This window comes from Pleurodeles waltl, chromosome 4_1 (genome assembly GCF_031143425.1).
Source record: "Pleurodeles waltl isolate 20211129_DDA chromosome 4_1, aPleWal1.hap1.20221129, whole genome shotgun sequence".
NCBI lineage: Eukaryota > Metazoa > Chordata > Amphibia > Caudata > Salamandridae > Pleurodeles > Pleurodeles waltl.
In genome coordinates, this window is record NC_090442.1 from 857623860 (window position 1) to 857637485 (window position 13626).

At 48.3% G+C, this 13626-nt stretch overlaps 1 protein-coding gene across 2 annotated transcripts in view; it reads left to right on the forward strand.

Annotated features, from left to right (window-relative positions):
• The window catches only part of CEP290 (centrosomal protein 290), a 1276764-nt gene that overhangs the window by 953328 nt on the left and 309810 nt on the right, over positions 1 to 13626 (forward strand). For both annotated transcript variants that reach the window (XM_069229617.1, XM_069229618.1), the window contains one exon: positions 11181 to 11304. In XM_069229617.1, coding sequence (XP_069085718.1) covers positions 11181 to 11304 — 124 coding nt within the window. The remainder of the gene's footprint in view (positions 1 to 11180; positions 11305 to 13626) is intronic.

The following is a 13626-nucleotide window of genomic DNA, read 5'->3' on the forward strand; positions in this document are numbered from 1 at the left end:
AGCCTGGCACTGAGGTTGGTGAACACCTCATGCTTATTGGGCCATTTTTCCCATATGCTGAGGGATACGGTGGCACATGTGCTACCCCACATCCTGGAGGACACACTGGCCATCCTCTCCCAAGCAGTGAAGGACAGGAGAGCTGCGGCGAAGTTCACCATAAGGTGTGTCTTGGACACGACTGATTTGCTGATTTCGTTGACGGTGGCCCTTTGGCACCATGCCTGGTTATGAACATCTGGATGTCCAGGCAAACCTTATTGAAATGCCTTTCGATGGCTCATGCCTTTTTGGTGAAAAGGTCAAATCCTTGGGCCTCTCTGCGACCCCTCGCAGTCTGTTATTCGCCCCTTTTGTGGCTACAGAAGGGGCGCAGCACCACGCCACCCACAGGCCAACTACCGTCCTCCACTAGGCCAGCAGCTTGTGTGGGGATGTGGTTGTGGTGCCTTCAGAGCCAGAGGGTCTGGCCAGAAGTCGTCCGCCACCCAACACCCTATCTCCGCAGCATCTAAGCCCTCCTAGTGTGATTCTACAAGACCATACTTGTCCAGTTGGAGGGAGGATAAGTCATCACCTCCCTCACTGGCTGTCCATAACATTGGACAAGTGGATCTTGCACATCATATATAAGGGCTACTCCCTCCCCTTCTGGTCTTTCCCTCCTCCAGTGCCCCCCTCAAAAGAACAGCTGAGGAAGGATTATTTGACTTTACTCCAGAAGAAGTTACGGCTTTCTTGGCCAAGGGAGCCAAAGAAAGGGTCCCGATATCAGAAGTAGGCAGTGGTTGTTATTCCCACTACTTTCTGATACCTAGAAAGAACAAGGGTCTTCACCCTATTCTGGATTTGTGGGACATCAATCTCTTCCTCAAAAAGGAGAAATGCAAAATGCTCACTCTAGCTCATGTCTCGTCTGGCCTAGACCAAGAAGACTGGATTGTAGCATTGGACTTGCAAGATGCCTACTTCCACATCCCCATCCTGCCTGCCCACCTTGTTCAAGGTGGGCCACAAGCACTTTCAGATTACCGTGCTACCCTTCGGCCTTACTAGTGCTTCTCAGGTGTTCAGAAAGGTGATGTTGGTGGTTGCAGCTAATCTGCTCAGGTTAGGAGTTTTAGTCTTTCCCTACCTTAACGACTGGCTGTTGAAGGCTCCTTCACCCCAGGATGTCATCTCCCTCCTCCAGACTATAGTAAACCTCCTGCATTCGCTGAGGTTCACCATAAACGTGCCGAAGTCACACCAGACTCCCTCTCAGATGCTCCCTTTCATTGAAGATGTTCTGGACACAGTGCAGCATCAGGCCTATGCTCCCGAACATCAAGTCCAGGACATAAAGGTTAACATTCTGATGTTTCAGCCTCTGTTCTGGATTTTGGTGAGACAGACTCTCAAACTGGTGGGCCTCCTGCATCCTTTTAGTGAAACATGCCAGATGGCATTTGCGGGCTCTACAGTGGGACCTGAGGTTCCAGTGGGCGCAGCATCAGAGGGATCTTTCTGACATGGTCCAGATCTCGGAGGGAACTGCAAAAGACCAGCAGTGGTGGTTCAAGAACTGCAATTGTGTCTCTTCCCCAACATGATCTCACAGTAGTGACAGATGTTTTGCTTCTGGGATGGGATGGCTATCTGGGAGAGGTGGAGATCAGGAGACTGAGGTCTCAAGCGGAATCTGGACCCCATATCAATCAGCTGGAGCTCTGGGCGATCTGGCTAGCCTTGAAGGTATTTCTTCCTTTTGTCAAGGGAAAGATAGTGCAGGTGTTCACAGACAACTCCACCGCACTCAAGAGGCCTTGCGTCTGTGTACATGGCTGGAACAGCAGGGCATAACCTTGATCGATCAACACCTGGCTGGTTCTTTGAACACCAGAGCGGATGAATTCAGCTGCTGATGCCTAGTTGATCCCATGTGGAGTCTCCATCCAGAGATGGCACAAGGTCTCTTTCGGCAGTAGGGAGAGCCTTGGTTAGATCTGTTCACCTCCAAAGAGAATGCATAACGTCAGCAGTATTGCACATTGGGGTTTCCAAGACGACATTCGCTTGGCAACTCTTTTTGCCACGAGTGGAGCTCAGGCATGAATTTCTGCCCATACCACCTCTGCCCAGAGTTCTCAAGAAGATCAGGAACGACCGGGCCCAAGTAATCCTTGTGGCTCCGGACTAGGCATGAGAAGAGTCTGGTATCCTGAGCTTCTGAAAAAAAGCATTGCTCCTCCGATCAGGTTGCCCCCTTCGGGAATATCTTTTGTTGCAGCAGCAGGGCAGGGTTCTCCACCCGGACACGTCAATTATTCACCTTCATGCATGGAGATTGAGTGGCAGCAGTTGACAGCCTTTGACTTCCTCCCGAAGTCTATAATTTTATAATGGCAGCCAGGCGTCCCTTCACCAAAACGGTATATGTAGGATGCTGGCTCAGTTTATGGTGTTCTCCTATGGTGTGGCGCCCTATAGTGAGTCCAGGCAACCCTTAGTGATAGTGAGTAGGTGTCCATATAGCAAAAGCTCTCTAGGGGTAGCTGAGGCGAGCAGCTAAAGCTTATCCAGGAGGAATGTAAAGCACTTACAATACCACAGTAATCAGACAGTAACTCACTTGCAACAAAGAATCACACAAGTGTTGCAAAAATAAAGGTACTTTATTACAGCAATACTACTAAACTAGCATTGGTATATCTCTCTTTGGAGATATCTACCCACAGTATGTACCCAAAATAACCATCAGAAGTAGCATAAACATACACAGGGCCCAGCCATATTCTAAAAAAGTGGAATGTGAAATAGTAACCCCAACCAAGGTAGGTGTGGTAGTTAGCTAGGGGCTGATGGAAACACCAGAGATAAGTACAGTACGTGTCCGTACAACCAAGACCAAGGTAGTTGCCCATCCAGTTGTCCCTTAGGCTCACACAGAGAGCAATGGTTGGAGTTCTTGGAATGCAGGACCCCTCCCAGTGGACCCCGAGGAAACCAACAGACAAGAGGAAGAATGGAGAGTGTCCCTACCCCAGGATACCCAAATAACAGGAGTACCTACTCCAGGGACCTGGATGCAGAGGGGAGAAGGAACTCTCCCTGAAGTCAGTGGAAGCCTCAGATTGTCCAGCTTTGGTCACCAGCTGTGGACCAGGCCAGTGGAACCCCAGGATGGATTCTGGACATTGAGGACATGCAAAGGAAAGGGACAGAGCTCTACACCCTTGGAGGTGCCCAGGTGGCAATGCCCACCCTCCTGAAGGTAAAACTCCTACAAGTCAGTGGAAGAAGACCAGCTGCAGAGTCCATGTAGGAAAGTATCCTCTTTTTGGCATGTTACCCCCAATTTCTGCCTCACGTCAGTGTGTTTTTGACTGTGCTACTAGTCAGGACCCCAGTGCTTATGGTTTATGGCCTGCTTGTCAGTGTGTTTAACTGTTTTATAAATTGTCACTGGAGTCCTGCTAATCAGAACTCCAGTGCTCATGTTCTCTCTGTTTCTAAATTTGTCACTACATACTAGTGACTCAGTATTTCACTCCGAATTAGCATACTGGACCCCCCTTATAAGTCCCTAGTATATGGTACCAAGGTAGGTGTGGTAGTTAGCTAGGGGCTGATGGAAACACCAGAGGTAAGTACAGTACAGTAAGTGTCCCTACAACCAAGAGCAATGTAGTTTCCCATCCAGTTGTCCAGGAAGGCAGAACAGGAAATGGGTGTTAAACGCATGGGAGAGAGGTATCCTCCCAGAGCCTCTGGAAATGCTTTGAAGGGCACAAAGGATGCCCTCCTTGCATAATTCAGTCTACACTGGTTCAGGGACCCCCAGGTCCTGCTCTGGCACGAAATTGGGCAAAGGAAAGGGGAGTGACCACTCCCCTGTCCATCACCACCCCAGGGGTGGTGCCCAGAGCTCCTCCAGAGTGTCCCTGGGTCTTGCCATCTTGTTTTCAGGATGGTCAGGGAGCTCTGGAAGCATCTGAGTGGCCAGTGCCAGCAGGGGGCATCAGAAGCCCCCCGATAGGTGCTTACCTGGTTAGGTGACCAATCCCCTTCTCAGGGCTATTTAGAGTCTCTCCTCTGGGTGTTTCTTCAGATTCGGATCGCAAGACTCCAGCAGGGATCCTCTGCATCCTCTACTTCACCTTCTACCATGGATCAACCGCTGACTGCTCCATGAACTCTACAAAACTGCAACAAAGAAGCTAAGACGACTTCTGCAACATTGTATCTTCAGCCCCTGCCAGCAACTGCAACAGTTTCCAGGTCGTGCATCCTCCCAGGACCTCCTGTCTTCAGCCTTCACCAGAAGAACCAAAGGAATCTCCTGTTCTCCCTGGACTCTTCAGTGCCTCTTGGACTTGATCCCCTTCATCCACAGGTCTTCAGGTCCAGGAATGCATCGTTGGTGTCTTTCAGTCTCTTCTGGTTCTTGCACTGTCTCCTATCACGACTTCTAGTGTGTTTTAGGACAGTTGCTGTGTTTTACTCCTGCTTTCCTGGGCTCTTGGGTGGGGTATTTTACTTACCTTTGGTGTTTTCTTACACTCCTACCGCCCCTCTATACACTACACTTGCCTAGGTGGGAAACCGACTTTCACTATTTTAGTATATAGTTTGTGTTCCCCCTAGGCCCATTGCAACCTATTGTGATTTTCACTATTTGCACTGTTTTCCTACTGTGTACTTACCTGTTTATGGTTACTAGTGTATATATTGTGTAATTTACTTACCTCCTAAGGGAGTATAGTCTCCAAAGTATTTTTGGCATTGTGTGACTAAAATAAAGTACCTTTGTTTTTGTAACACTCAGTATTGTCTTTCATGTATGTATGTACTGTGTGGCTACAGTGGTATTGCAAGAGTTTTGTATGTCTCCTACTTCAGCCTTGGCTGCTCTGCCTACAGCAACCGCTAGGCAGCCTGGCTTCTAGATACTGACTACATTTCACTGATAAGGGATAACTGGACCTGGTATAAGGTGTAAGTACCTTTGGTACCCACTACAAATCAGGCCAGCCTCCTACAGTCCAGGAGCTGCAGATGGTCCCAGGAGTCACCTATGAGCTGTCCCTCAACTGTCGCCAGATTGCAGGAGGGTTAGTGTCCAGCCAGGTCACCAACAAGCACTGGCAAATGCAAGCAGGACCTTAAGAAGTGTTTGCAAAGTTTTGGGGGCCAGCAAGGTCCAGAGGACTCTATACAGGAGGGGGAGTCAGGACTGGCCCTCAGCACACAGGAAGGCTAGCAGACATCAGAGGAGCCCCCACGAGTGACCCACAGGCAATGGACCCAGGGAGTCATAAGGAGGCCTCACCAGAACAACAAAACTGAGGTCCCACGTCGCAGGAGTTGCAGGACAGGGGCTGATCTTTGAGTTGCAGAGTGCTGGAGGCCGGAGCATCTTGGTGCCTGAAGAAGTCTCGGAGGAAGAGTCAATAAGCCTTGGCAAGTGCAACAGTTTCAGTGCACAGGTGGTTCCAATCCAGTGGGAGGAGCAGGGGCCCACAGTTTGCCAAGTTGGTCAAGAGACAAGCAGGACCCAGAGGACGTCATCTACCTGGCCTTACCAGTCAAATGCTCCCAAGGGTCTTTGCCCATCTTGTTTCCAAGAATCAATTGGCCACCTGGCAGAGCTTTGTGCATCTCCCTAGGGGAGGAGCTGGACAGGTGGGTGGTCACTCCCCTATTCTTTGTGTAGTTTCATGCACAACCGGATCATGCAAGGAAGGCACCAAATGTGCACTTCAAAGCAATCTGGTGGCGCTCAGAGGCCACCCCACCCCATCCCTTAGACACCTAATATGCAGAAGGAGATAGTCACATTTCTACTTTGCAGGAAATCCTTAGTTCTGCCTCTCCGACCTAAGCCAGGCTATCCAGCAGAAGGGCAGAAGAGTGTCTGGGGTCCGCAGCAGCACGGGCTGGCATTTAGATCCCGTAAGGCTGTACAGGCAGAACTGGGTGGATCATTTAAGGAACCCCCAGAGTACATCGTATTATGCAGCTAACACTTGAATCAGTGTAGTTGCATGCTTCCAATATGCTTGATATCAAACATGGCTAGTTTCGGAGAAGTCATTATGTGGTTGGACCACTTGTGTTGACCAGTGTCCACTACATACCTTAAGATGGCTTCCCCGCACTTACAGAGTCCAGGAATTGGCCTGGGGTCTGTAGGGGCACCTTGCTTATGCAGGAGTACCCTCACACTTAAGAACAGACACCCTCCCCTTGAGCTGAAGGACCTATCAGAGGGGTGACTTATAGTGCCTAAGTGCATTGACCAGGTTCGGTGGTGAAAGGGTGCATGCACCCTTTCACGCAGGCTGCAAGGGCAGGCCTGCAGACAGTTTGCATGGGCTCCCTTCTGTGGCACAATACATGCTAGAGCCCATGGGGGACCCCTGGTGTATCATTGCCCTGGGTACCTAGGTACCATACTAGGGACTTACAAAGATGCACCAGTATGCCAATTGTGGGTGTAGAAAGTTTTCCAGCAACCACATTTAGAGCACAGTCACTGGGGCCCTGGTCAGCAGGATCCCAGTGAACTATAGTCTAAACATATTGACATCAGGCAAAAAGTGGGGGTAACTATGCCAGAAAGATGTCACTTTCCTACAGTATATGCTTGCCATATACTGATATCTTTCTCTATGTTCTATCCCTGGTCCAGCAGAGTTTTACATTGAGGACACTGAAGGGATATCTATCTGCTCTGTTTGCTTTTCTACGGCTGCCTGATCAGCCTTCACTGTTCATATCACCTATTGTACGTAGATTTCTCAAAGGGCTTATACATATGTTTCCTCCTTCTCCCTTTTCCATGCCTTAGTGGGACTTAAATTCAGTTCTCACTTATCTTAGGTGTAGTCCCTTCGAGACTTTGCATAATTGTCCCCTATGGCTGTTCACTATCAAGACAGCCTTCTTAGTGGCAATAACATCTGCCTGGAGGGTGAGTGAAATGCAGGCTTGGTGATCCAAGCATCCGTATCTCACAATGTTTCTGGACAAGGTAGTGCTTCACACTCGTGCCTCTTTCCTCCCTAAGGTGGTGACCCTATTTCACTTGGGTCAGACTATCTCCTTGCCCACCTTCTTTGCTCCCCTGCATCCCTGTAAGAAAGAAGAGCGACTCCACCGACTGGACCCAAAAAGAGCATTGATGTTCTGCCTTGAACACACCAAAGAGTCCTGGGTGAATGACCAACTCCTTGTGCGGTACGTGGGAGCAAAGAAAGGTTGAGAGGTGAACAAACTAACCATTTGCTATGTTCTGGCCTAGTAGCAACCTCTTGAGGGCCCATTCCACCTGGGACACGGCTGCTACCACAGCATTAGCACAAGGTGTACCAGTCCTGGACATCTGTCAGGCAGCAACTTGGGGTGTCTCTGCACACGTTTGCAAAACACAACTGCCTGAACAATCAGGTCCACCGAAGCTGACATTTTGCCCATTCAGTCCTGCAGGACTTTTTAGTCTAAAGTGAACTTGTCCAGAGCCCACTGCCAGGAGGTTATGGCTTGGGTATCTGTTCTAAGGTATGGAATCTGCAGCTAGAAATCCCTATCAGATGAACAAGCTACTTACCCTTTGGTAATGCATTATCTGGTAGAGACTCTATCTAGCTACAGATTCCTTACACCCGCCCCCATGCCTTCCCGCTCTGCAGACTTATTAACTAGGGTTGTGGGTTATCCCTTTCAGGGCCCTAGTTTTGGTACAGACAAACCTTGCCATTTTCTTCCATGGCTCTGTGTTTCTGGCATGGAAGTTTGTGGAAAAGTAACTGACGTACACGTGCCTTGGTGGTCCCTTAATAGGTGACCGTGATGTCATAGACGGCTCCAACGATGCCGATGACACCATGCGAATCCAAATGGAGCCAGCTGACGGCGCACAGGGTTATTGCTCAGCATAATGTTCTGAATTCCAAGCTGATGCCTGGAAATTCTGAGGGACCTGACAGCCTTAGGGTGGTCACCCCCAACTTTTTGCCTGCCTCCCTCCACTTTGTGACACTGTTATTGCTAGTTTTAGGACTCTGCGCACTTTACCACTGTTAACCAGTGCTAAAGTGCATATGCTCTCTCCCTTAAAACATGGTAATATTGGTTCATACCCAATTGGCAAATTTGATCTACTTGTAAGTCCCTAGTAGAGTGCACTACATGTGCACAGAGCCTGTAGATTGAATGCTACTAGTGGGCCTGCAGCACTGGTTGTGCCGTCTACATAAGTAGCCCCTTAACCAGGTTTCAGGCCTGCCATTGCAAGGCCTGTGTGTGCAGTTTCACTGCCACTTCGACGTGGCATTTAAATGTACTTGCCAAGCCTTAAACTCCCCTTTTTCTACATATGCATCACCCCTAAACTATGCCCTGGTTAACCCAGAAGTCGGGGTGCTGTGTAGGTAAAATGCAGGACATATATCTGTGTGTTTTATATGTCCTGGTAGTGGAAAACTCCTAAATTTGTTTTCCACTGCTGTTAGGCCTGCCCCTTTCATAGGCTAACATTAGGGCTACCCTCATAGACTGTTTGAGTGGTAGATTGTGATCCAAAAGGGGTAAACAGGTCATATTTAGTATGGCCAGAATGGTAATACAAAATCCTCCTGACTGGTGAGGTTGGATTTTATATTATTATTTTAGAAATGGCACTTTTAGAAAGTGAGCATTTCTCTGCACTGATAATCCTTCCATGCCTTACAGCCTGTCTCCAATCCACGTCTGGGCTGGTTGACAGCTTCCTTGTGCATTTCACCCAGACAACCACAAACACAGGATGCTCAGTCACACCTGCACACATCTGCATACTGAATGGGTCTTCCTAGGCTGGAAGGGTGGAGGGCCTGACACTTATATTTTAAAGGACAGTGGTTTGCCCTCAGACAAAGGACTGCCAAACCACCTACAGGGACCCTGGCAGACAGGATTGTACTGAAAAGGGACCTTGTGCACTTCAAACCCACTCTTTGAAGTCTCCCCCACTTTTGGGTATATAAACTTGGTCCCTGACCCTACCAAATCAGACACTTCTTGAGACAGACACTCTGCACCAGAACCTGCCAAGAGAAGCTGTCTGGCTGCCCAAAGGACTCACCTGGACTGCTTTGCTGTAAAGGACTGCTGCCTTGCTGGCCCCTGGCTCTGCTGAGATGTTCTGTCCAAGGGCTTGGATTGAGCTTGCATCCTGTTTCCTGAAGTCTCAGAACCAAAAAGACTTCATCTCTGCAAATAAACTCCTCGTGCAGCAAAAGTCGATGTACAGCCCGCCGGAATCGACACACATCCTGCCCAGGAGTGAGAAAATCAATGCATCGCCGAACCGGAACGACATAGCCCGGCTCCTCGAGTGAAGATCGATGCACCTCCAGTGTTGTGACCGGAACTTCGACGCACAGCCTACCGGATCTCCGAGCCGGAACGACACAGCCTGAATTCCTGTGAGAAGAATCGACGCAGAGCCAGCCATGCAACAGAAACTCCGCAGCACCGCCCACTGAATCAACGCAACAGCTGTGACTTCATCCCGCATGCCCAGGATTTCCACGAATCATTCCTGGGCGTCAAAAGACCCTGCATCACAAAGAGGATTCAAGTCTGCACGCCGGAATTCGACACAAAGCCCTTGTCGCGTGGAAAAGAATCAACGCATCGTCTGTGTGCCCCCGTAAATCCGACACACACTTACCATTTTCCACGCATCACCTCCTCTGCGGTCTTCGCACGTGTAATTTTGATGCAAACCAGGTACTTTGTGTTTGCATGAGACAATTGTTGCTTTTAAGGACTAAAGACTCTCTTCTCATTACAAAAAGTGATATTTCAACTTGTGATTATCAAATCTTGATAGTTTTGACCTTAATTTAATCAGATAAATATCTTATATTTTTCTAAACCTGTGTGGTGTCTTTTTGTGGTATTCTCACTGTGTTATTGCATGATTTACTGCACAAATACTTTACCCATTGCCTTCCAAGTTAAGCCTGACTGCTCAGTGCCAAGCTACCGGAGGGTGGGCACAGGATAATTTGAATTGTGTATGACTTACCCTGACTAGGATTGTGGTCCCTAGTTGGATAAGGGTGTGTACCTCTGCTAACTAGAGACCCAATTTCTAACCGTGTTACAGAAAGTAACTTGTTCTTTAGGAAGTCAGCAAAAGTTTACAGGCTCCTCAAATGGCATTAGTTCATTAATAAAAAGCACTTATGCAGTTGCAAACTCCGATTTGGAGTGTTTGTCACCGAAACAATGCTTTGTACACCTGGCCCTAAAACTGAAATTGTATACGGTTTGCAGAGGTTACACCTTTGACCATTTGTAATGATGTTAGCATTGTCATCTTTTAACACTTTGGGGGTCATTCTGACCCCGGCGGGCGGCGGGAGCCACCGAATGACCGCACCGCAGTCAAAAGACCGTGGCGGCCATTCTGGCTTTCCTGCTGGGCCAGCCGGCGACCGCCAGAAGGCCGCCCGCCAGCCCAGCGGGAAACCCCCTTCAACAATGAAGCCGGCTCCGAATGGAGCCGGCGGAGTTGTAGGGGTGCGACGGGTGCAGTGGCACCCATTGCGATTTTCAGTGTCTACAAAGCAGACACTGAAAATCTTTATGGGGCCCTGTTAGGGGGCCCCTGCACTGCCCATGCCAGTGGCATGGGCAGTGCAGGGGCCCCCAGGGGCCCCACGACACCAGTTCCCGCCATCCTGTTCCTGACGGTAAAAAACGCCAGGAACAGGATGGCGGGAAGGGGGTTGGAATCCCCATGCAGCGCCGCCATGGAGGATTCCCTGGGCCAGGGGTAAACCGGCGGGAAACCGCCGGTTGCCCTTTTCTGACCGCGGCTTTACCGCCGTGGTTAGAATGGCCCAGGAAGCACCGCCAGCCTGTTGGCGGTGCTTCCGCGGTCCCCAGCCCTGGTGGTCATGGACCGCCAGGGTCGGAATGACCCCCTTTATGTAGTTTGCCTTAGTTTCAGTGTTCTGAAAACAACGATAAAGTAAGTATTTTTTTAAATAAATGTAAGAAATAAAAAATGTAAACGGAAAAACAGAATTATATAGTTGTATGCAGACTATAAAGCAGTGATTTAAAATGCTTTCAGTTATGACACATTCCAAGCTAACCTTTTATTGCAACTTTAAAAATTTGCATAATACCTCCTGAAATAGGACAAAACAAGCTTTACCGCGTGATTCTGTGGTGGAAGACCTGCACTTAAAAAATCATTACCTTCAAGAAAAACTTCAAACACTGGAGAGGCAGCTTTCAAAAGACACCATTTCCAGGCCTTCGGTAAGTGTTCAGTTTATGAGCCGTCGAGTAAACTATGGCAATCTCAGATGACAATAGAATGATCACTTATTATGTTAGAAAAATACCTGTGGCACTAGTTAGCCCTATTGCACATTCCCTGCAAAGCAATTTTATTTACATGTTAACATCAGCAAGTGATCCACAGGTTTCCAACGTTATTTGTATATAGTTGCTTATTACTGCACCAGAAACTATTGATGATTGACATACAAAAGCAAAATACTGCATTTATAATCCCACTTTAGATCACAGATTCCTCACCTTCCGAATATTCTCCAGGCATCCAACTCAATGTCATTCCGGTCCAGAAGTGACGCACGGAACAGCAGATAGGCACCACGTTGTGCACTCTGACACCGGTTCTTTCTTTCCACACCACTCCACAGAGATAGCTTGTGAGCAGAGTTCACAAGCTATCTCTGAACTCTTTATGAAACCATTGCCTCCAAAAGTATTTCAGAAATTCAGTATGCAAGAGAAAATGTTATATCTCAAGACTATAGGATTCAAACCTTATAGGGACTGTTGCAAGGGATGATGACACCTATTGGTGCGCTAGTACCCCTCTCTCTACCCCAACCAGAGCTAACAGTGGTGACCTATGCATCACTTCACTTCTGGGTTAGGGTGGCGACCTGGGAGAGGTGGAGATCAGAGTTCTCACCTCTCTGGCATAGTTCACATTCCACATCAGCTTTTCGGAGCTGCGACCATTCGCGTGATGTTGAAGGCCTTCCTATCCTCCATTAAAAAGAGGCTGGTACAGGCGCTCAAGGCCAACACCATCGCCATATGGTATAGCAACAAATAAGGTGGAGTGGGGTCATAGATGTATTGCCAGGAGGCACTATGTGCTTGGAAATAGCTGGAACACCAGTGAACTTTCCTGGTGGTACACTATCTGGCAAGATTACCAGGATGGACAAACTCGGCCTCCGATGCATAGTGGATTGCAAATGGAAGTTGTATCCAGAGGTGATGCAAGATCATTTCTGCAAAATGTTTAGACCCTTGGGCCAATCTTTTTGCCACCACCAAAAACATGTAATATCAGCACTGTTGCACATTGGAATTTCCAAGGCGACTCTCTCTTGGAAGAGAGAGTTCCCCCTAGAGTGGAACTTGGGCTCCTCTTTGCCTTTCTGCGAATACCTCTACTGCACCAAGTTTGGTAGAAGATCAGGAAGGACCAGGCCCTAGGGATCCTAGTGGCACTAATTTGGGCTTGGAGAGTGTGGTATCCAGAACTTCTGGTCATGAGCATCCATTCTTCTATCAGGCTGCTTCCTCAGGTGAATCTTTTATGCCAGCAGCAGGACAGGGTCCAGCATCAAAGCCCACTCAATCTTCACCTCCATCCTTTGAGATTGAGCAGCGACAGCTGACTGCTTTCGATCTCCCTCCCGAGCCTATAGATGTTATCTTGGTAGCTAGGCTTCCCTTGACAAAATCAGTATATGCCTGTCATTGGTGGTTCAGTGCAGTACTCAGCAGATTGACACACTTTAAGCCAGGTTATATGAAGCATTGCTTTATTGTCTTGCCAAACAAGGACCTGCTTTGGGCACAGTTGAAAGTTACCATTCGGCTCCTTTAACCGTTTTTGCGGTTGCTTGTTAGCCTTCTTTGTTTAAATCACCCATTGTGATTCAGTTTTTGAAGAATTTCCAAGATTTGTTTCTACCCTCTGCCTTTTTCATACCTCAGTGGGGCCTTAACTTCACCCTCTTCTTTCTGATGCAGACTCCTTTTTAAGTTTTGGTCATCATCATACCATCGATACAGCTGGTGAGTTAGCTGTGAGCCCTCTCCATCAACTTGTCATTTACTACATTCTTCCCAGACAAGCTAGTCCTGAGAACTTAAGCCGTTTTTCCAAAAGTTTACTTCTTTTCATGCTAGTCAAAAATTAATTCTACAGGCATTCTTTGGGAGGAGGAGAGATTCCATGGGCTTGACCCTAAAAACACTCCTAGCTTTTACATTGATCGTGCCAGGGAGCAGTTTATAGTCAATTAGCTCTTTGCAGAATTTGCTGGAGCAAAAAAGGTCAAGGCAGTGCAGAAGAGGACAATCGTTGATGGATCGTGCTATGCATTATAATCTGCTGAGCTTTTGGCCAAGAAGCAGCCCCTGAACACTTTTAAGGCTCATACAACCAGAGCCCGGGCTGTTGCCTATGTTCTGGATATTTGCCAGGCTGCTACATTGGCCTCACACCATACATTGACAAAGAAGTACTGTCTAGGTAGCCAAGTCCATTAAGATGGATATTTTAACTGCTTAATCCTGCAGTAGTTT